The sequence below is a fragment of the Ciconia boyciana genome, chromosome 9 (genome assembly GCF_034638445.1).
Source record: "Ciconia boyciana chromosome 9, ASM3463844v1, whole genome shotgun sequence".
Classification (NCBI taxonomy): domain Eukaryota; kingdom Metazoa; phylum Chordata; class Aves; order Ciconiiformes; family Ciconiidae; genus Ciconia; species Ciconia boyciana.
In genome coordinates, this window is record NC_132942.1 from 21721516 (window position 1) to 21741721 (window position 20206).

Genomic DNA, 20206 nt, shown 5'->3' on the forward strand with positions numbered 1-20206 from the left:
GATAAGCTCACCACATCAAGCCCTTTCCAGCTCCCACCACGTGGCATTTCCTTCATGCTCAAGGCTTGGTCTTGTGGCTCTTCCCTGTCTTCTTCCATGTTGTGACATCTTGTGAGATGGACTATTCCATGGCCGCTCTCTTCGAGGCCACACACAGAGCGAACCCCTCTGTTTCTTACTGTGTGTCCTGCAGCTCTTTCATGAGGGTTCCCCCTTCCTGACTCACGTCATGGCTGGTGGTAGTGGTGTCCCCTTCCTCCTTCCCAGGGCCTCTGCTTTCTGAGTGTCTTGTGGCTGGTTCTTTGAGATCTCCAGCTTCACCCATCTCACTTGTGCTTTTTTGATAAGGCATGGTGCTGGTGGTTAAATTACCATAGAATCAGAGAATGATTTGGGTTGGAGGGACCTTCAAAGATCATCCAGTCCAACCCCCCTGCCATGGGCAGGGACATCTTTCACCGCAGATCAAGTTGCTCAAAGCCCCGTCCAACCTGACCTTGAACACTTTCAGGGATGGGGCATCCCCAGCTTCTCTGGGCAACCTGTTTCAGTGTCTCACCACCCTCATTGTAAAACATTTCTTCCTCATGTCCAGCCTAACCCTACCCTCTTTCAGTTTAAAACTGTTGCCCCTTGTCCCGTCACAACAGGCCCTGGTAAAAAGTCTGTCCCCATCTTTCTTACAAGCCCCCTTCATATATAGAAAGGTCTTGTGGCTGTGTGCGAGACATCCAGTGAAAATCTAAGTGTTTTGTAGTGGTCCATTTGCTTTTTGCAGCCAAAGTGGTATCCAGTCAAAGACAGAAGCTGGGCCTTGTTGGTGCAACCCCTCCCCACCATGCCACCACATCCCTGAGGCAGGACTTCTTGTCCCAACAGTTCGCTGGGAACTGTTTTCCTAATGACTCTTCCCATCAGCTTGCCCAGGACTGCTGTTCTTCCATCCGTCCACAGGAAGACACCCTTCCTCTTGGGCTGATTCTTGAAGAAGTGTCAAGAACTGAGAGAGCTGTTAGACATCTCCTCCGAAGGAGAGCTTGGTGTGGGTTAGGTGCCTTGCCTGTGCTCCTCTGACCTCAGACACGTTTGCTCATCCAAGAGCACGGCGTGCGTTCAGTGCAGATCTCCTTCCTGGCTGTGGTCCTGGTTGAAGGTAGAACTTCTCACTTATGACATCACAGTTTGTCGCCATTGAAGCCCCGTCAGCCAGGACGGGGCTGTTCTCGCTCACTCACCCTGGAGCGCCCCAGCACCAGGGCTTGCTGATCCCCAGGACACGGTGCAAACCCTCCCTGCGGCTCTGCTCTCCTGGAGGACAAGGAGCTGGTTGCTCCCTGGGCTCCATCAGGTACGAAAGGGAGGAGCATCACCTCCTTCTTCTTTGTCCTGGGATGCTCCAGCTCGCCTGTTGCATCGGGCACTGCACCAACATGGTTTCTTTGACTGCCCTTGCCCTTGAGTGTGCGGATGGCTTGGGGGGTCTGGGTCTAGTGCTACGACTACATGTCATGGAGAAGCCAAAGGGGAGGAGAAAGGCGGTGAGGGTCACAGGAGACCCGAGGACCAGTGGAACCAGTTTCTGTAGTGGTCCCCAGGGTGAACCGAAATGACGGAGCACCTGCAAAACTTCACAGGTCCTGGAGGTGGTGTTGGCAGCAAGTGTCCCCATCCTCTGGTACCCACTGGCCTTGCGGTGGCAGCCTTCCCTCTGCCCAGGTCTCCAGCGCTGTCCTCTTGCTCAGCGTCTTCCAGCCTGGCATGCAGAGCCCAGCAGGTCATGCTCAGCTCGCCTGCGCTGCCTTGAGTTGTCCTGGGCTCTCCAGTTCCATCCCTACCGTCTCTGGCAGGATCCAGCTTGGCACTGGGGTCACCCATGACCTCCCGGTCCTGCTGGGAAGTGGGAAGCTCCCAGGGCGCACGGCAGCGAGCTTGGGTGAGCACTTGCATCCGAGCTACAGCACGCCAGGGTTTGCTCTGTATTATACTGGATTTAAAAGGAAAAAAGTGATTGCTCTTTCCCAGTTCCTGCATTTCCTGAGAGAAGGCTAGCTCCTAGCTTATCTTCAGACAGCCTCAGGGGTATTCCCTTGGAGTTTGGGAGTTTAATCAGGCATTGCTGGGGCATGTGAACTCTGTGTCAAGTCGCCGTTCCCATGGAGGGGAGCGCCTCTTGCAGATATTTGGGTTGGCGTGTCTGGGCTGGGGGCTGGGCTGGCTGGGAACGTGCTGCTCCTTTTCCTGGGGATGCAACTGGGAATGGCTGGGGGATGATGACCCGCCTGGCTGGGGGTGGCTTGCGGGCAGGATGCTGGCAGTGGCCGTGGGCAGGGTGGCTTCCCGAGGGCACCCCCTGCAGTGGGGCTGGCTGTGCTTGGATGCATTGGTTTGGCAGCGGTGGGAGGGAGCTTTCGTCCCCTCCAGACCTGCCTCTGCCACCTGCTCTTTTTTTTCCAAACCCATGGATTTTCCTTGTAACATCCTGGGCAGGGTCCGCCGGTCCCCACCAGCTGTCCTGACCCATCACCCTTCTTCCAGCCCCAGGGCAGCTCCAGCCCCTCCAGCCCTGACCCGACTCCGCTGCCCGTTTTATTTTGGGTGATTCTGAATTCGGCAGAGAATCAGGACCCGGGTGGAAATGCCCGATGCCAGGCTCTGCTTTGCTGGTGAAATCAAGGGCTTTTGTTGCTGGCTCTTTAGCAAGCAGTATTTCTTTTTTTGGGGGCTGGATATATTCCTGGCAAGTAAAATGACGGATGCTCTGTTTCGTTTCCAGCGGCAGCATTTCAGATTCCTTGCTCCAGGGCAGGAGCCGAGCAAACTCTGATTCCGGAGCAGCTCTGGTACCTTGGCAGCTTAAAGGCCACAAGGTTTGCTTGAATGACAAGCAGTGCTGAGTGTGGGGAAAGCTCGGTAGAGGCGGTTTTGGGTGGCATGCCTTCCATCTCTTGGAGGAGTGAAAGCCCACTGAGCAGGGAGGCAGCTTTTTATTGTCTTTGCACTTCACAGGCAGACCGGGTGGTGGTGGAAAGGCAATGCACAGAAGGATGGCGAGCCCTGCCTTGCTGGCGAGCAGGGATGCTCCCCAAGTTGCTGCTGGGTGGATGGGGAGAAGCACAAAGTCTTTGGGCATGGCTGTGCATCTTCTCTCTAGGAGCTCTCGGATGCCTCTTAATCCAGCTCTGCCTGCACCTTCTGTTGTATCCGGCTTGGAGGGATGGGTGCAGATCCCGGCAGCTGGCTGAGCCCTGGGACCAGCATCCTGCGGTGTTGGTGAGCCCAGGCCATCAGGGAGGATGGGACCTGCCAGCGGGGCTTGCCTGCTGCCTGGGATGCTGTGGTGCTGGGGATGAAGCGTGAGGGATGGGGGCCCACAGCCTGGGTGGGTCAGGGTAGGTCGGAGACCTGCCTTCATGAAGCTCCACAGCCTTTTTGGCCCATCAGGATGGACCTGAGGCATGTGTGGGTCTGCAGGCAGGGCTTGGGATGGTGCTGGCAGCAGACAGGGCTTGCCTGTCCCTACCGGAGCTCCCCTGCCCTTTCTTTTGCTGGTGGAGACAACCCCGACTGCTGCCTGCGCAGGAGGGTGCTGGCAGCTGGGCAGTGAGATCTGCCCTACAAAACCTCTCAACCCTCTCTGGTCCACTGGGCTTACTGGGGTTACTGGGAGCAATTCCCCTGGCCACCCAGGGAGGCTGTGATGCCTGGGCTGGTAGGCCGCACTATGACCTTGCCACTGGCCTGGCCAGTCCCACCGCTGTGGCGAGCTTTAGCTGTGCTCAGCGAGGCTGTGGGGCTGGGAGGAGACCGACCCGGGCTCCCTGAGGTCTGCGGGATGCCCTGCTGTCCCCTCCCAAAGCTGAGCCAGTCTTCTCTGGCCAGGCAGCCTTCCTCCCCTTCCTCTTCTTTCTCCTATTTCCCTCCTGCCAGCAAGGCCAAGCAAAACGCGGTGCTGACCAAAAATAACAACCATCGGCAGATCCAGACAATGGATAAACCCCTGGTGAGGGTGAGGGCGACCCGAATCCTCCCAGAGGAAGATGGGATTATTCACCGTCCTCTTAGATATCTGTCAGTAGGTGCCATTTGTGGACCCCGGTGGCTTTCCGACAGTGCTGCTGCCTTCCTGGCAGTAAAAGCAATTCCTCCAAAGTGGTCACCTTCGGGAGTGGGTGCTTGCGGCGGGCTTGGGGGGGACGATTGCACATCTTAATCCCGCTGGCGCAGAAGCAGCAGGGACCCAGCCCTCCGGGGCTTTTTTGGTGTAAGCGGCGGAGATGCCTCTTGGATGCCAATGTCTTCTTCAGCCTGCAGAGGGATGGCTGGCTAGGCTGCGTGCTCACTGCACCCTTGCTTGCACGGCTTCTGCCTCACTTCCCTGCGCTTGCTTGGTTCATGGGGCACAGGCACCGAGGTGCTAGCCTTGCCCTGCTGCCTTTGAGGTGGGGGGTCTCATCACTAAGGACCATGAGGTCCCCACCACCCATTAACGACCAAACTCAAATCCACTGAGCAGGCTCTGGCACTCTTGAGTGCACGCTGCCATGGCCGGCACACTTCTTGCTTGCCAGTGGTGACAGTGGCACAGGTGCTGGCACAGATGCACTGGTCCTTTCCACCACTGTCTCTCCTGGGATCTGGAGCAGCTCCTCGGTTTGTGCTCTGCCACCATGGAGCTGCCTGGTGGGATGTGGAAGGATGAGGTTTTGAGAGAGCTGGGAGCAAAAGGGGACCTCTCCAGGCTGGGGCTGCTCTTGGAGGTGGCACTGATGGATTTGGGCACTATTGGAGGTTATACTTGGAGGTGGCACTAATAGATTTGGGCGCCATTGGAGGTGGCACTTGGAGGTGGCACTGATGGATTTGGGGCTCTTCGCCATCAAATATTCCCATGTGGCTGTGCCTACAACTTTTTTTTTTAATTTATTTTTAATTAACTTCTTGGAGCTCTGTGCCTGCTGATCACTCTCTCCATGAGCTGGTTATCGGTTAGACCCCAAGTAATTTATGCTGTAATCGCCCCATCTGTTAATGGGAGCAATTCACATGTCTTAGCTTGGCCTTGGTGAGGCTGCGTGCGGGTCTCCCCAGGGCGAAGTCTTGCCTGGGCCTCCCGCAGCCCTTTGTGGTGGCTCTTGGGACTCTTGCTGGGGTGCCTGTTGATGCTGGCATCTGCTGCTAGGCAGCGCCTGTCCACCTGTCCACCTGGCCCCAACGCCCTTGGGTCATTCAGCCTAGTCTCCTGAACACCGCAGCCCTGAAATCACCTTGGGGACCTCCCCTGGTGCGGGGGACACTGGGGACTAGCTGGCCCAAAGAGCTGGGGTGCCTCCAGGAGGGTCTGGGGGGGCTTTGGAGAGGGCAGGGGGTTCTGCTGGGCTGAGAGTGATGCTTCTTCTCCAGGGGGGCAGCGTTAGGCAGGGCGATGCCAAGCTGGGGGGAGTGGGCGAGCGGCAGAGAGCCGTGCCACAGCGCGTGAATGTCAGATGCTGCTTGGCTGCAAGCTGGGCTCGTGCGAGCACAGATCTGTTCAATCCCATTTGGAGGGAGGGGAGAAGTCGGGGGGGCCTTCCCGAGGCTCAATCTGGTAGGTTTTAGTTACAGTCGTTTTAGGATTTGGGCAGCAAATTGGCACAGCTTTGGCACGGGGGGGGGATGGATGAGTGCTGGGGAGGTGAGGCTGCCAAGCCTCCCTTGTCCCCCCGAATTGGGGAAGGGGGGGTTGTGCAGGTGGGTGCAGCCCCTGTGCTGAGCAGCGTGGCCATCACCCTGCTCTCTGGGCAGCAGCTGGGCGAGCGGAGGAGGGGAGGAGGTGCCTGGCGTTGTCCGCAGGGCACCTGCAGCCCTGCAGTGCTCGGGTGGATGCTTCAAATCGCGTTATCTCCATAACCGCTCGGCTCTGGCCGCTCCGAGTGGCAGCGGAGATAAGTGGATTTCAAGGGAGCGCCTGGTCGTCTGACATTTAAGACTCCTTAATCCGTAACCACCACCCCGTGGAGGCAGGACGCAGCCATGTTTCTCAGCCAGGCGGTGTGGGGCGGCCCGGGGCGTAGGCTGGTCCCTGCAGCGGTGGCTCTGGCTGTGCCAGCACCGCAGCTCACTAGGGCAGCAGGGTGTGCACGGGGCCACCTGCAGGGTGAGGTTCAAGGATGTGCATGGAGGCAGTGGTGTCCCTGGGGACATCCTTGTCCTCTCCATGGTGGTAACCTCCTTGGAAGTCCAGGGCACGTTAGTGATAGGCTCTGCCTTGCTTGGGTGCACTTGCCCGAGTTGGGTATCCCTGTATGGCTGTGCTGTACCGGCACAGTGTGCCGGCAGGTTGGGAAGCTCGCAGCAGCCATTGGGTTATGTGGGGAAACCCATCACCAGCAAGGAAAAAATAGGCCTTTGCTGGAGCGGAAGGAGTGGCATCAGCTCCTGCCTGCTGAGCTGGGGCATCTGCAGGACGGTGGCATGGCCTCACTGCACCGTCCCTGGAGGATGTGCCTGGCAGGGCACGTTGCTGGCCCTTGCTGGCCAGGCTGTTTGTGTGTCCAGAGCTGCTCTTGGGAGGCACCACCAGAGCAGAGTGGCTGCCTGCAAGGAGGAGACGGGTGAAAGCCACTCTGTGCGCCACAATGATTCACCATCTGCTTCCAGGGCTAACTCCAGATGCTGGATTTAATCTTCCATAGCCTTTTTAATTCACGAGTTGGCTTCTTAACGTCCCTCAGTGCCACCTCGGCAGCAGAGATGAGCAGAGCGGCTGCCACAACTGGCCCTTCAAAGGATGTTCTGGAGCACAGGAGATGAACTATCTCCATGTGAGTTGCCCATCTGGTGACCTGTCATACCTCTGGCTCATTAACCTGCAAATGGCCAGGGTGAGGCTTAGCATTTATGACACTGCCCAAACCTCCCCCAGGACTGGGCGTCCTTTCTTGATGTCTGGAGAAAATGTAGTTGGGTGACGGTAACTTCCATGGCGCATTCAGGAGTTGATCTTCTGGCGGGACCAGTTTTTGGGAGGATGAATGCGAAGAGCAGAGCTTGGGGGCTGTTGGGCTGACAGAGGCAATGGCTTGCAAACAAAGTAGGTGAAGGACATTCTTGTCTTTGCCTCAGGGTGCCCGTGCCTGGTTATCAGGCACCATGTTCTCCCTGAATGGGTGTCCTGCAGGGATATTCAGCCTTGGGAGATCGCAGCTTGATTTCTCTCTGGTTCACCTTGTTTCCCCACATGGCTTTGGCAGAAGCAGCAGCCCAGAGGTGACGGTACCATGGGTCTCTGCCCTGCCAGCAGTCCCTGTGGCCAGCTCTCGCCTGGCTGAGTCCCCGGCAGCTCAAGACTTGATGGTGCTTCCTTGTGTGGTCAGAGACGTCCAGTAGCTCTTTGATCTGTTGCCTGCTGCCTGACTTCTGGTCAATGAGGCTGTGCTGAGACATCACCGCCAGCTTTCAGATGACCTGTATCTCCTGGTGGAGGGAGCAGCAGGTTTGACTGTGCTGTGGAAATTTGGTACCTGGAAGCTGAGTCAAATGTTATGGCGCTGGGTTTGGAGCTGCTTTGAACCTTGTTCTGGTGGTTCTTGTTCTCCTGAGCCTTTGAGCTAGGTTGCAGCTGGACCCTCTGACCCATGATGCTGCTACAGGGCGGTGGTCCTGTTCTGCCTGCTGGCTTTTCTCATCCGAGGGTGTGTTTCAGACACCAGGATGCCTCAAGCGTGTCTTGGGACTTCATGAGCCCCATGCATCGCTCCCACCACCCGTGGCCCCACAATCCTGGCCATCCCAAGGTCTTGTCCATGGCTGTTGGCCAGGGTGGTTGAGGAGCATGTGGCCCACCTCTGGCCCCTCTCTGGAGCTGCAAGTGGTACCTCCAGCTGGGAAGGTACCTCCAGCTGCAGCCTCCCTCAGCCTACACTGTTCCTGGGATGCCTTGTAGAGTAGCAAGTGCTGGTGGTGGGTGCCCTCCTTAGGTCTGCCTGTGGTGTGGCTGACTGTGTCCATACGTCCATCCATTCATCCATCCATCACCAGGGCTTTGCTAGGGAGGTGGGGGTCGTGCTGGGTGGGCAGCTGCATGGCGAGGGGGAGGAAACAGGGACAAAAACCTGGTGGAGGGGACAATTACTGCCTTTCTTGAGGCTGAAAGGATGCCGGGGTCCCTTCTGTCTTCGTTCTCTGACTGCTCTGGGCGGACAAAGCCGCCGCCCCCGGTGCCCATCCAGCACCCAGGGATTAGAAAAAAGCCGAACTTTTATTTTCTCCCTTTGTCTCCAGAGCCCAGGAGCAGCTCGGCTTCGGCTTTGCTGCTTTCTTCTCCCTGTACGGCCATGTCTATGCATGGCTGACTGACCGGCAGCTTTTCTGGGAGGAGGTTGATTTATTTAAAATTAAAGGAAAGCAGAAGTTCTTTCTTGAGGATGAGACTTTTTACGTCGGCAGGAGCTGATAGCTTTCCAGTGATGCAGTGAAATAACACAGGGGAGCGGTCTGGAAATTGCAGCTTGTCATTTTTTTACAAGAAGCAAAGCTCCTCTCCCGCTCCCCTCTGATGGTAAATGGTGCCCGCAATCAGGGAGACTCTTAGTCCATCAGCTGGCGATTGTTCCTCCGGGTGCTGGACCACCAGAGATCCTTTTGCAACCTTTATTTTTTTTGGAGTTGTTAGGACTATTGCAGCCCAGTGCCCCAGGTCAGCCCGTGTGCCAGGATGCAGGGAGCCCCGGCGCAGAGTGAAGGAAGGATGTGGGGTGGTGCTGGGCTGAGCTCCAAGGGGAAGCCCTGGGGAGAGGAGAGCTCCCTTTCTCCCCCTCTGGACCACAGGAGAGTGCTGCTGCCTCGCCTCAGCTGAGCATCCCAGGCTGGCGGGGTGCAGGTTTTTGGGGTGACCCATGGAAATGAGTGTTGGCAGGAGCAGGGAAGGTGAAGCAGGTGACACCCAAGTGGTAGCCTCTCCAGGGAGTTGTAGCTCACTGGTCACTAGACCCCCTGGGGCACCTGGCTTTCAGATCCTATGGGCTCAGTCTGTACCTGGCAGAGGGGTTGCAGGGGGGAGCAAGGTCCTGCAAAAGGCTGGGAACCCCCTGGGTGTGGGCTGGGGCCTCCCGACCTTGCTGGTGTCCCCTTGAACCCTGGTGTCCCTCCAGGCTGCTAAGCTGCCCGGTGCAAAGACCCAGGCAAGGGAGCCCATCACATGCCCCTTAATGCTGTGGCCGGGACTAAGCACCTTCTGGCGGGAACCCAGATGATGCTGCCCGGCACCTTCCCCAGGGCCTGGGGGCCCAAAAAGGGGTAGAAACGGGACGGGGGGGCCCTCGCAGTTGGGTCAATCATAAAGAAGGGATTAAAATCATTAATTCCTCCCCCCACTGCAATTAGCAACCCAGCCGGGCAGAGGCTGGTGAGGAGCAGCTGAGATGTCTGCTGTGCTGTGTGGTCCTGCAGTGTTGGGGTGGGGGGACACACACCCTCTTTGTGTAAATTAGCCAGGCACCCCACAGCAAGCAGGTCCTGGGGTCCCTGGATGGGAGACAGTGTGGGGACAGACCCATCCCACCTGGCATAGCAGCAGTGCCTGGTGCCTGCCGCAGTGGAGGAGTGCAGCCCCAGGGGGCTGGAGGGCAGCGCCGGGTGGTTGCAGATGGTGGGAGCTGGTGGAGGCAGAGTGGCGGCAGGGACAATGGCGGGGTTGTGTGGTGGCACTGCTGGCACGGCTCGGTACAGCTCGGTACGGCTCGGCTTAGCACCCCGTGCCAGCAGCTGGGCACCGCCTTGCACCTCTGGGGCTGAGAGGGGACACAGCGGTGTGCCCCTTGTCCCCCCTGGCTGACAGCAGAGCTGCATTGGGTGGGCCTGGGTGGCCTCATCCTGCAGTGCCACCTGCCACAGCAGTGGGTACTCGAGGAGGCTGTGCTCCAGGCTCTGCAGCCATCAGTCCTGGTTGGAGGAGGCTGTGACTGGCGAGGGCTTGGAGCTGCTGGCACCCAATTTACGTGGCAGGGTGGGACTGGCAGGCAGCTGCCTGCTAGAGCCAGCTGGGGAAGGCTGGCTGATATGGCTGGCTGTGGAGGAAGATGTGAACTGATGGAGATGGTGACCACGGCGTGCCTCCAGCCAGCGTCCTCCCCACTTTAGCGCCGAGACCTCGCCGTCCTGTGCTGTGGGGCTGAGGGGGACCCCTCGGTGTGGTGACGAGCCCCAGCGGGCACGACTTGGGCTCTTTGCCAGAGCGATGCGAGGCACGCACCTGGTCATGACTGGAGGCCCCCAGTTAATGCTGCAGCAGTGCTGTGGCTCGGCAGTTAGAATGCCACAAGGCGAGTGGGCAGGCTGGTAAATCCTGGGCCGATCCAGCCTGGCGCTTGGCTCCCTGCTCGGTGGCTGAGTGGGGCTGCCGCGCCATGGGACGGAAGAGGTGCAGGGCCGCAGGAAAGGCAGCCGCAGGCGGGTGTGAGATAACGCTGCCGGGTGGCTTTATCTCACATCCTCCCGTCCGGTGCTTTTCCTGCCACACTCCCCGCTCTGGCCCCAGCACCCGTTACTTTCGGTGTTAAGGTGTGACCCGTCCTAACGCCTCCAGGGATGGGTCCCCACCTCCCTGGCAGCCGGGGACGGGTGCCCCAGCTGCACGGCAGTGGCTCACCCACCCTCCCAGCACCCATTTAGGGTGCACCCCAGCCTTGCCACCACCCAGCATCCTGCTGCCTGGTGTGGAGCGTGATGCTTGGCGAAGGGCAGTCAGTCCTGCCACTGCAGCCCTTCCTCCCCGCGCGGCCTGGTGAGCTCCAGGCTGGAACCCGAGCCCTGCATCGATCTGTGCTGCATCTTAAATCCCTCAGCAGCTGAAGCAAGCGGTTTTTAGCGTGAGAGTGGGGGGTGGTTCTCCACAGGCGAGCTGGCTCTGGCACCGGGGTGAAACGGGCTGTCTTCCTCTGCCAGTACTGTGGTGGTTGCTGTGGGGACCTAGCCCCCGTCAGTGTTTTAACAGCAATGCCCGCAGCTTGACTGCCGAGCTGTGTCCGTGGGGAAGGGTCCTGAGCTGTAGCGGGATCGCTGGGGTTGCATTGTGGCTCGGCTGTGATGAAGGGGACATGAAGGGTGATGGATGAGCAGGAGTGGGGTGCAGGGGGTGCAGGGATGCCCCTTGCTCTGCTGCATCACCCCTGGGCAGGAGCAAGGGTCTCAGCAGAGCTTTCCGCATGTGGCCACAACCCTGCCCAGACTCCAGAGAGGAGGCTACCAGAATAGCCGGGATGGAGAGATGGGGTAGGCGAGGGGCCTCCTCCCAGCGCTACCCTCCCCCAGCTGCTGCTGGGGTGGGGATGTGGGTTGCTGCTCCATTAAGCCCTGCAGCTTTTCTCCTCTAAAGCCTGATTACTCCGGCGGTGCCTGTGCGTGCGTGCATGTGTGCTCAGTAGGGGAGGAGGAGGAATTTCACAAGTGTTTGCAGCCACACGAGGCCCAGCTGCCCCAGAGCCACCTCAGGGACAGCGGCATCGCCCCTGCTCCAGGGAACGGTGCTGAGGGGGGGTCTCTCGCCATTGCTGCTGAGCCCCTGCCTCCGCTGGAGCGGCCAGGCACCTGTGGTGGGCATGCGGGCAGGGCACACATGGCAGGAGATCAGCACTGAGGCTTGGAGGTGGATGCTGTGGCTCCTTATGGGGTTTGAAGGTGGACGCTGCGGCCCCTCATGGGGTTTGGAAGTGGATGCTGCAGCTCTGTTTGGGGTTTGGAGGTGGACACCATGGCTGCCCATGGGGTTTGGAGATGGACACTGCAGGGGCTTGGAGGTGGATACTGCAGCTCCCTACGTGGCTTCCTTCCCCTGTCCAGCACTGGTGTGCAGTGCTGGCCCAGCGACAAGGGTCCAGGAGGAGGAGGAGGGTGAGGGGCATGACCCAGCCTGAGCTGGGTGAGCAGCATCACTGGGGGGGTATGGGAGCCAGGGCGCAGCCCTGCAACCTGCTGCTTCCGTGGCACCCGGCCAGGGGGACATGGGCGGCCGCAGGATGGAGACCGGGTGCCCCTCGCATGAGCTCCAGCTGCCGGCCTGGGGGCATCCCGTGGACGCCTGCAGTCCTATCCGGCATGGGGGCTGCATGCTGCTGGAGCAGAGCAGGAGATGAGCCCTGTGACTTCCTTGGGGCTTCAGTCCCTGGGGGAGGAGAGCTGGGCACAGAGAGCCTTTAAGCATTGGAGTGCCATTGCTACCAGGCCAGGACTTCCCCTGTGACCCCCCCACTTTCTGTCTGGATGGCGACCCTTTTAAAGAGCAGTGGAACGGATCTCCACTGAAGTCCGTTCCCTGGAGTTTCTTTGTTTGCAGCGCTGAGACTTTCGTGGCGGGGGGAGGAAGAGCCGCTTTGAAAAGCCTGTTGGCTCTTGCCAATGCTAACTCTCTTTTCTTTTCTACTTCCAGAGCTGTATGTTGTGTACCAGAGCCGCAGAGTACGTCTTTGCACTGAGATTGGACTGAAGTGCTCTGCAGCTGACGCTGGAGGAGACTCCCCGTTGATGAGCATTCCCATCTAAGCTTTCCCTGGTGGCTGGTGGGCTGGTGCTACCAGAAGGGCTTTGGGGGTCTTTTGCTTGGGCGTTGGGGGTGGATTTTTGGGTTTTTTTGTTGGTTTCTTTTTTGTGTGTGGGTTTTTTTTTTTTTTTTTTTTTTTTGGGGGGGGGGGGGTTGGTTTTGTTGTTGTGCTCTGGGCACCATGTCAAATTCGGGCTCCCATCAAGACACTGGGAACAAGCCAGAGACAGAAAAAAATAACCAAGATGACTCTCAACCCCCTGTCAACTCCGAGAGGAGGAACAAAAGTGGAATAATAAGTGAACCTTTGAACAAAAGTCTTAAGAAGTCCCGTCCACTCTCCCACTATTCCACCTTTGGTAGTAGCAGCTCGGTAAGCGAACATTCAGAGAAAGGCAACCCCTTAGCTAATGGCAACGAAGCGACTGTGGATAAAAGTCATTCTACCTCAAAGCACAAAAACATCTCTAGTATGCTGAGCAAATTAGACCGGGTGTCGGAGATCTCCTCAGAAGGACAGACCGCCCTACAACAGTTTGCTCAGTCAACAGAAATGCTCAAAAGAGTGGTACAGGAGCATCTTCCTCTAGCAAGCGACCACGGGACTGGTATCTCTGACATGGAGGCAGTCTCAGCTGCAGAGACAATGAACAGCCCCTCTGATTTTCCTTACCTGGGGGCTTTTCCCATCAACCCAGGCCTTTTCATTATGACCCCTGCTGGCGTGTTTCTGGCAGAGAGCGCGCTCCATATGGCTGGCTTGGCAGAGTATCCCATGCAGAATGAGTTGGCATCTGCCATCAATTCGGGGAAAAAGAAACGGAAAAGATGCGGCATGTGCCCGCCCTGCCGAAGACGGATAAACTGCGAGCAGTGCAGCAGTTGTAGGAATCGCAAAACTGGTCACCAGATTTGCAAATTCCGAAAATGTGAAGAACTCAAAAAGAAGCCTTCTGCAGCACTGGAGGTAACTGGCCCCTCTCAGGCACCCTAACCCCTCCTCGGGCTGTGCTCCTGGGTTCGGATCTTGCCCTAGATAATAAAACACCTGGTACTCCTTACTTTTTTATTTTTCCCTTTTCCATTAACAGTTCTCCCCATGAGATGTGTGTTCTGCCCAGTGCCACCAGTCCCCGCCCCCCCTTACGTACTGGGGTTGATTGGCTTGGGGAGGAGGGCTGGGGTCTCTCCCTGGCATACCCAGGTGCACTGAGTTTCACTCTCCCCTTTGCAGGCATGGGCAGCAGTGGGTCTCTGCTTGAGTTTCAGTGCCAGCATCCCTTGTCCTGGGTGGGCTGCAGCTCCCTAAGCCAGGGCGTGGCTTCTAACCTGGCGATTGGGTCAGAGGATGAGGAGGCAGGAGGCAGCTTTTCGGGTCAGAGCTTGGGGGTAGCAGTCAGTGATGGTGAAACCCGTGGCCATGGTGCAGCTGGAGCCCAGCCCCTTACCTCACTCTTTGCTCTGAGCAGGAGGACGGTGGTACCTGGTTTTGGGTGGCAACAGCTGCATCATGCGCTGGGCAGCGTCTCCTGTGCTGTGGCCGTGCCGGGTCTCCCTGGGCCAGCAGCTGTCCAGGGCAGTCAGGATAAGTCCATAAGGCACCAACCGGATTTCCCTGTGGCAGCTGAGCTGCAGTCCCCGCAGGCCATGTGCCTGCTTCACCACCCAACTGAGCCAGGAGCACCCCTGCTCCTGCTGCACCTGCTGAGTGTGGGGATGCCTGGATCCCCCTGCTGTGAGGCTTTGGGGTGGTACTCGGGCTGTCACTGCCCACCACGGTCCTCCCATGGGTGTTGCCCTTGGCCTCAGAGGAGAGCCACTGCAAGCTGCTGTTGGGTTGGGGTAGGGAGGTGTGATATTTGTGTGGGGAGTGAAGGAAAAGTCCGGTGACTCAGGTCGTCGCGTGGGTCTGAAATTCAGCTGGGGCCATGGGCAGCTGCTGGTGGCATGGCATGGCATGGTGTGGCATGGTATGGCATGGGTGAGGGCTGAGTGCTGGCAGCGATGGGATGCGGTGCAGGGATGGCACATGGGCACACTGCTCTGGCAGAGCCTGCCTCTTGCTGCACACCCGTGGGTGCTCTGGGCCAAGACCTTGTCTGCTGGGTCCCTCACCTGTTTTGCTTTAAGCTGGGTTTGATTTTTCTGGGAGCTGATCCCACCGCCAGCTGTGCCAGCATGCTTCTTCCTGCCGGTGAGTGCATCCCCAGAGGTGGCAAAGGCTAAAAAGTCACCCGGACATCAGCTAGATCGCGCATCCTGGCACGAGGGTATTGCCCATCCTCTGGTCATCCCAAAGAGACAACCTACCATTTTCTTAGCCACGTTCTGCGTTTTTCAATTAGCATCAGCTCTGAATGAATAGTGAAGGGGGAAAAAAAATCTGTTTGGGCGGTGGGGATGAGGAGAGGGGGACTGTGTCTTTCAAAAACCGCTGTATTGCTAAATTATATTCTTGTTCTAATTTGCTGAGTCAGTGATCTGGAAAAAGGGAGAAAGGGAAAAAAAAAGTTCATATCTTCCAAAGAGTCCTGAAGCGGGTCAATAGACTTGGAGCTCACAGCAGCTGGAGGAGTTGCTCTCTTCTCCTGGTGCTGTGCTGGGTCCGGGGATGATAAATAGCACTGGGAGCCCATGAAATGGTCACCCCCTGGCTTGGTTTCTGCATCCTGTGCCTGGCTGAGAAATTGGAGCCACTGAAATAGTGCTCTTCATGTGATAGAGTTGTGCCCCACCAAAGATAGGTCCCCATCCCTCCTTGGCACAACCATAGGTGTGTTGAGGCTGAAAAGAGATGTTGTGCTGGTGGGGACGGATGCCTGGGCAGATGTGGGTTGCTCCAGAGCATCACCATCCCCTTTTCGGAGCAGATCCTCCCCTCTCTCAGGATATCCACTTGCGCTGTGTTTTGACCTTGGTAGGGTTGAACAAGATTGTGGCCTTATGTGGCTGAGACAGGGACGCTGGGACCCCAGCTGGTGTCCCAAGGTCACCTGGGCCAATGACTGCATTAAACCTCGCCCTGCGTCAACCAGCCTTGGTAATGTGTTGTGTTGGGCCAACCCTAGGGCAACCACCGGCACCTGCCTTGTGGTGGAGACCCGTCTGGAGGTGGCGGTGGCCAAGAGGCAGAGCTGCTGCCAGCTCGGCAGCTCCATGGACTGCTGGTCCTGGTAGGGTGCCATCACACCATGGTGCTTGATACTGGGACAGGAGGGGCCATTCAGTGGCCCTTTATATGGGGCTAAAATGTTCATAGGGCTTTGTAAGCCATCATCCCCCTCTGTGGGGAGCTGTGCCATTGCCCGGGAGAAGAACAGCCAGCAGTGACTCTGGTCTTCCAGCCTTGTTCATCCAGAGGAGCATCCTTGGAGAGCCTGGACAGGGGCCACAGCTGTGATTAAATGTTGATCTAAAATCAAGCAGTAAAAAAAAAATAGAATTAAACCTTTATGGCAGCATTAAAAAATGGGCTAAATCACTCTGCTGCTGTTAGTTTTATCTGCACATCTACAGAGCCTGAATAACCAGTTGCTGCTTGTGTCCCAGTGTGGCGGTGGCCGGCTGAGGCTCTAAGACTGGTGAGGCAGGTCCGATGCTCAGAGCAGGCAGCAGCACGTCCCTGCATTGACCCGGCTCCTCTGGGCTCTGTCAGCCCCAGCAACCCTGGGTAATGCTGTGGGGGCTGGTGGCCAGCCCTGGACAGGTCACCCTGGGCTTGTCTCCAGAGCTGTAGGTCACACGAAGGCCATGAATAGTCGGGATTTGACTCAGAGACCTGTCCTTCATCTGGAGAAGCCTTGGTGAAGTGCCTTGGTGCCCCAGCTAGCACTGGTGTGAGGGTCACGGCCACCCTCACGTGAGTCTCACGGAGTGAGACTTTTCACCAAGGCCTGTCGTGACAGGACAAAGGGCAACGGTTTTAAACTGGAAGAGGGCAGGGTTAGGTTGGACATAAGGAAGAAATGTTTTATGATGAGGGTGGGGAGACACTGAACAGGTCACCCAGAGAAGTTGTGGCTGCCCCATCATTGGAAGGGTTCAAGGTCAGGTTGGACAGGGCTTTGAGGAAAGTGAAAGATGCGCATGGCAGAGGAGGTGGACTGGATGGTCTGCGAAGGTCCCTTGAACCCAAACGATTCAGTGATTCTATTATCGTGAGGATGATGGGGGATCTGTCCTGGGCATCCACATTAGAGCTGGTTGTCCATCTTCCTTTAATAATGAAGGGGCAGAGGTGTTTAAGGTGATCTGTATCAGACGTCTCCTTCCAGACCCATTAGGAGCCCCCTCTCCCCTCGTTCCTCTCTCCTGGGATGATGTATCTGAGTAGGTGGCCCTTGCTGGTGAGTCCACCATGCTCTGCCGTGGCGGTTCTGCATCTGGTGCCTTGGGCGGGATCCAGCACGGGCGGCATGCTGTGCCACAGCCCTGTGCATCACTGGCCAGAGGCACTTTTGTCTTCCCCAGATGCCTGATTACATATTGTAGAGACCTTTGGAGAAGTGGTGATGCCTGCAGCTCTCTGCTCGTTGACTGCCCCAGCTCAGTTTGCCCCGAGGACCAGACACGGGCCAGGAGCAGGAGGTGCAATCTGTCAGCAGCCTAGCTGGATACCACCATCTCTTGCCTGTTCTTGCCCTTTGGCCCCCTCCGCTTGCCCGAGCCCCATGTTTGGCTCATGGTGCCTGTGGAAGTGAGCACATTGGGGTCCATCCCTCAGGGGTAGGGGGAGACGCTGCCCTGGTTACTCATTGAGGCTTGGTGAGTGTGTGATCCAAGAGAAGGACCTGATGAGAGCTGACTGGCTCCTCCGTGGGGTTAGGAACCTGAATGTGGCATGGTTTTGACTCTTGGGACAACACATGAGGTGCCCTAGCCCTGCACACGGGCTCAATGCTGGGCACTGGTGCTGGGGCTGGCTGTCCCCTTGACCACCCCGTGGCAGCCCAGCCTGCTGCCCCACACCCATCACTGCAGCCTGTGGCTTGTTTCCTGTTGGCGTCCCTTGCTTGTTTGGAGATGCAGGAACCAAAGGGCCCTCTGAGGCACGTCCTCTTGGTGATGCTGTGCCCTTGTCTGCTGGCTAGCATGGCTTGGCCTTGCTTGGGGGCTGTTGGCATTGAGAGATGTTGTGGTCCTTGCATACTCCACTCACGGTCTCATGAACGTTGCGTGGGCTTCCTACCCTATCCAGCTGGGAAACGTCCCAGGTTCTCCTTCCAGAGGACTGCAGAGCTGTTGGGGCCATTGCTCCACACCACCTTTCCTGGAGGTTGCTTCAAAGAGGTCTTGTCTGTTGTTGGGCGCTTTGTTGTGTGTGGGATTGAGCCTGGTGGGACTCATCCCTCTTCCCCTGTGAGATGCCGAGAAGCCCCTGGTGGTGCCTGGGTCTGCTCTGTTGGGGACAAGGTTGTTCATCATGGCTGGGCAGCAGCGGAGAGATGTCCCCTGTGTCCCAAGCAGCTCCCAGGTCTGGTAGCCCCAAGCCTGGCCAGCTCCCTGCCTCAGTTTCCTCCGAAACACCCTCCTAAACCCATCTGTTGGCTGGGCTCCTGTCCGCTGGGTGACCATCCATTCGTGGCAGGAGAGATGGGGGCTGGCAGTGAGGGGGCTGCCGTGCCAGGCCATGCTGGCTCACCGTGGCCTGGCCATTGTGCTTGCTATCGGCTGGAGGGGAAGTTGGGGGCTGCGCCATTGTGCTGGCTGCGGCGTGGGGATGCAGGAACAATGGCTGAGCTGCTGTGCCGGGTGCTCTGCTGGGGAGGGGGGGGTGGCGGCGGGGGGAGCCCTGTCTCCCTCTGGCTGGCATTCCGGCATTTGCCGGTGGGCTGGAAACCTTGGGATGCTCATCTGCATCCGGGGGATGCCAAGCCTGGGCTGGATCCATCTCAAGGCTGGTGACCGGGATGCCGGGATGGGAACTGGGTGGGGGGGGAGGGGGGCACGGGTGTACAATCCTGGTGCTGCGCGGCTGTGCCGGACCCGACCTAACGCCTTGTCCCTTCTTCTTCTGTCCCCTCTCCTTGTCTCTCTTCCTTTCCAGAAGGTGATGCTTCCTACAGGAGCCGCGTTCAGATGGTTCCAGTAGGAACGGGAATCCCAAAGCTCTGTCATCCAAGTGCAATGTCACTGCTTGCTTGTGTTGTCTCAGGCAAGGGATTTTTGGCTGAAATGAATGGATGCACCTGTGTCTCTTTAGAACCAAAAATATTTTCTCGCAAATCTCATTCCTGTTTTTATAATTTTTTTTTGCGTTCGTTTTAACATCTTCGAGTCCTAGTCAGACATTTAACTGCTTTTCAAATAAAAATAATTAAAAGAAAAAAACAATGGATCTGTAAAGTACCAAGACTTAATAGACAGAGTATGGACAATCAGTTTCTTTCTGTGTTTTGGTGTTGATGTTGTTTATGTGTGAAAGATGCAGTACTTGTGTAGGGAATGTAAATTTACAGTAACCTTTTAAAATCTAGTTACTAATAAGCACTACTGTAATTTAGCACAGTTGTTTAATTGCACCCTCATTTATACTTTTTATTTGATTCTTTCCCATCATACAATAGAGTGGATAGTTTCTAGAATGCCTCAACTTCATGTTTATAACTGAGAATATGTTTAAAGCGATGTAGTATCCCTTTTCCTAGCCATTCAACTATGTAAGTTTAACCCGCAAGAAGTTTGGTATAAAAGGTGGAAGAAAACAATTGCTACACAACTGGCTGTCTTTGAAAAAGGAAAAAAGAATTAAAAAAAAAAAAAAGAAAAAAGTCATTGTTAGTTTATTAATATAGAAAAAGAAACACTGCGTACAGAAAAACCTCCTAATTGCAACAGTTTACTCCTAGAATTAATTTTTGTAAACTTACTGAAGTTAAAATCAAAATAAAAATAATATGCAGGACCTGTGCTGAAGCAGTTATGAAAAGTGATATTTCTCTTCTGTTCAAATCCCCATCTCTCCAGCCCTCTCTACATCATTAAATTGAAATGCTGTTTGTAATGTTTTAGCGATCCAGGCTGTTTTTGTGAATAAAATGAATGCATGTTTTGTGTCATGATTTACAGCTTTGTTATTTCTCTCCCACCCCTCTTTCCAGCTGTCCAGGGCCCTTAATGCTGATGGCGGCTGGTCCCCCCCTGCCTTCACCTGCCCGTGTGCCCTGTTCCCGCTGCTGCTGCCGGCTGCCAGACGCAGTCCTGCTGGCTGCCGGGGGGGACCTCGCCAGTGACGATGCCAGAGTACGGCAGTGGCTGGCCCAGGTGGGGTGGTGTGATGAGTCAAGCTGGAGTTGCCCCGGCTGCTAAATCTGCACGGTTAATCCCGGTAGTGGCTGGACGAAGCCAGCCCTGGCTCCTCCCGGGGATGTTTCCCGGCTTGACCTGCCTGGGGTTTTACTGGGTAGCGCAATGCCATTTGTTTTGGTAAAACAACATCATTAATGTGCCACGGAGAACCATGGTGAGGCTCGTTTTGTTGGGACAAGTCCAAAACGAGCTCCCAAAGGTGAGTGAGCTCAGGAGGCTGAGCGTCTGGTGCAGCTGATGGAGGGTTTTCCAGGCTGGCCTTGTGCTGGCAGTGGGTCAGCGGGAGCCCTCTGGGATGGAGGGGATGTTGGATGGGCTCGGCTGTGGACAAGGCGGCGGGGTCGCTGCTGATGCTTGGGGTGCTGTGCTTGGCATTGCACCAGGCAG

At 56.8% G+C, this 20206-nt stretch overlaps 1 protein-coding gene across 1 annotated transcript; it reads left to right on the plus strand.

Moving 5' to 3' along the window:
- The first annotated feature begins 12479 nt into the window (after nt 1-12479).
- On the plus strand, nt 12480-19553 carry CXXC5 (CXXC finger protein 5). The gene is made up of 2 exons (XM_072873229.1): nt 12480-13478; nt 18558-19553. Exons 1-2 carry the CDS (start codon nt 12693-12695, stop codon nt 18600-18602), a joined length of 831 nt encoding a protein of 276 aa, XP_072729330.1. The 5' UTR covers nt 12480-12692; the 3' UTR covers nt 18603-19553.
- Nucleotides 19554-20206: the final 653 nt, after the last annotated feature.

Bases quoted from the DNA above. Each gene is read 5' to 3' on its own strand.
- CXXC5 (XM_072873229.1), top strand. From the start codon at position 12,693: ATGTCAAATTCGGGCTCCCATCAAGACACTGGGAACAAGCCAGAGACA. The intron at 13,479-18,557 runs GTAACTGGCCCC...CTTCCTTTCCAG, and splicing joins AGCCTTCTGCAGCACTGGAG to AAGGTGATGCTTCCTACAGG.